Source organism: Mercenaria mercenaria, chromosome 6, assembly GCF_021730395.1.
Source record: "Mercenaria mercenaria strain notata chromosome 6, MADL_Memer_1, whole genome shotgun sequence".
NCBI classification, from domain to species: Eukaryota; Metazoa; Mollusca; class Bivalvia; order Venerida; family Veneridae; genus Mercenaria; species Mercenaria mercenaria.
In genome coordinates this window covers 69639139-69641541 of record NC_069366.1, presented here as the reverse complement: position 1 = coordinate 69641541, position 2403 = coordinate 69639139, and the positions used below count along the sequence as shown (strand labels likewise).

The window sequence follows — 2403 nt, the reverse complement described above, 5'->3', positions numbered from 1 at the left end:
TACGTTTCATGAAAAGACGCTGCTATTCTTTGTTGCAATCAATGCTACCAAGCATTTTCTCATGTTTGATTTCAATTTCCATTTTATCAATAGAATGAAAATAACCATTCTTATTCAACCCATATATTTGATATAGACCCATAATGGCACTCGGTAATTTCCGTGCGATAAATATAGGTAAATGCGCTCACGGTTTTCCGTAAAAACCGGAAAATAGCGAACTCGCATACGGTGTTTACGTAAATAACCGAATGTCAATACGGGTCCACTACCTTAAATGTAAAATTTGAATAACTTAAATCTAAGTACGGTGAACAAGAAAAACATGACATTTGACCATTTTAAATCATATATAGAGAAACACAGAGATAACAGTTTGTTCACAATTAACGATAAAAATGGATATTAGCCGTGTATTTTTTAAATTGTTAAAGCAAATTAAATTGTATTAAGATATAATCACAATTAACAAATTTCATCTTTTACAAGAAAATTTGCATTTAAAAAGTTTAGCAAGCTCTCCTCTGAACTTCAGATCCATTGAGGCGTAGATGAATGGATTGACTAAATTATTGATGAAAAATGAATAGAAGAGAATCTTGTATTCATTGTCAGTAGGAAGGGTGTGTTTGTCGTCTTTAGTTATCACCATGCTCCAGATCATCAGCGAAAGATGAGGGAGATAGCTTATCACAAACGCTATGGTGACAAGGGTCAACATTTTTGTTATCCGCACTGTCTTTTTACCCGACGACGTCGATAATTTACGCATAACTTTGTTAGCCCACACAGACGTTCTGTTTTTCAGTGTGCCTTTTGGTTTCGTTTTGCCTAAACTTTTAGAATTGTCCATCTCTGAAGCTGTGCTTTTTACACTTATGACTTCTGAAACTACTCTTTTTGCTTTAAACTGGGTAGTTTCACTGTCGTCGTCGACGCAAACTGAATTCATTTCGCCGTTAGATTTTTCCGCTGCTTTCATGCGTTTAGAAATGTTTGCTTTACCCATTTTAGAAACTTGCCTTGCGATCATGGCATAACATACTGTCATGCATAGTGTGGAAACAAAGGCAAGAATAAGAAGGTAAACATTGAAAGCCATAGGCCAACCAGGGACTTCATGTTCATAAAAGTCTGTTATAAAACATCTTGTTCCTGTTATTCCTTCTACTCCAGTATCTTTTGAAGCATTTCCATAAAACACAAATGCAGGGGAGGCCGATAGCGACGAAATTACAATCGTAACAATGAATAGTGCACGTTTTGCCATTGGCACAGTAAATTGTTTTTTTAACGGCGTACATATTTTTCGGTACCGTTCAAAAGCAATCAAGACTAATGTAAGACTGGATGCAATACATGTGTAATATAAAATGAATCTAAAAATTTTGCAAGAAATTTCGTCCATATAGCTGTAAGCGAAAAATGACTCAGCAACTGCCCACGGTGCTCCGACGACGCAAGCAAAGAAATCATAAAAAGCAAGTACCAGAATAAACGTTCTGTGCGTAGACTCACTGAACCGGAAGTAGAAAATAACCAGAACACAAGCATTTCCAATAACTCCAATGATCATCAAGAAACAAAGGTACGCAATAGCTGGTACCAAATCTGCTGCTTTTATTTTACTCAATTCGTCCAATGTCCACGTTTGATTTCCATCAATATCCACGAGTGGAGAATACATTTTTAAAAGAAAAAAAACACATCAACTTTTCTTCACTTTTTCAAAACATCCAAAGAAAAGGACTATAATGATCTCTTCATGTCGCTTGAAAAAAAAATATTCTGCACTTCCGGTAGTTAAGTATAAGTATTAATTAGATAGATAAATATGTCCTAATGTATCTTCCAACAAGTCATTTAATTAAAAGTCATAACTGTTCTAATTCCATCCTGTTAAATAAAACTCCTCAATACGTTAATTATAAGATGCAGATTTTTTAGAAGTAGTAACGTATAAATCAACATTCAAAATGCTTAGTCACTTATAACTAAATATTCCTCTCCTTTATTCTGATCGGTATTTATTAAGTGCCCCCACTTAACAATCCACTGCTGTACATTTTGTGTACGTATATCATTATACACGTTTGTGAACTCTCCCAATCACATATGATTCTCAATATGGAAAATTAATTTCAATTCATCACTAACTGCAGAATTTTATAGTCGTGAGACATTTCTCAAAGGACTGCACCCATTATTAATCAATATGTTACTATTGTAGCCACAAAGTTAAAAACTATTCGTAAATATTGAAATGTAATATTACTTGACAATGGGTTATACTCCTCACGAAAACAGACTTTCTATTCAACTGATATTAAGCAGTGCTTAGGCAAATGTCTGCAGTTACCTCCAGATGTTTCTGAATATATGTCTGCCACTATTATATTATTC

General features: G+C 34.3%; 1 protein-coding gene across 1 annotated transcript; it reads right to left on the bottom strand.

Moving 5' to 3' along the window:
• Nucleotides 1-326: 326 nt before the first annotated feature.
• LOC123548679 (growth hormone secretagogue receptor type 1-like) lies at nt 327-2052 on the bottom strand. The gene has a single exon (XM_053546262.1). It carries the CDS (start codon nt 1685-1687, stop codon nt 476-478), a length of 1212 nt encoding a protein of 403 aa, XP_053402237.1. The 5' UTR covers nt 1688-2052; the 3' UTR covers nt 327-475.
• Nucleotides 2053-2403: the final 351 nt, after the last annotated feature.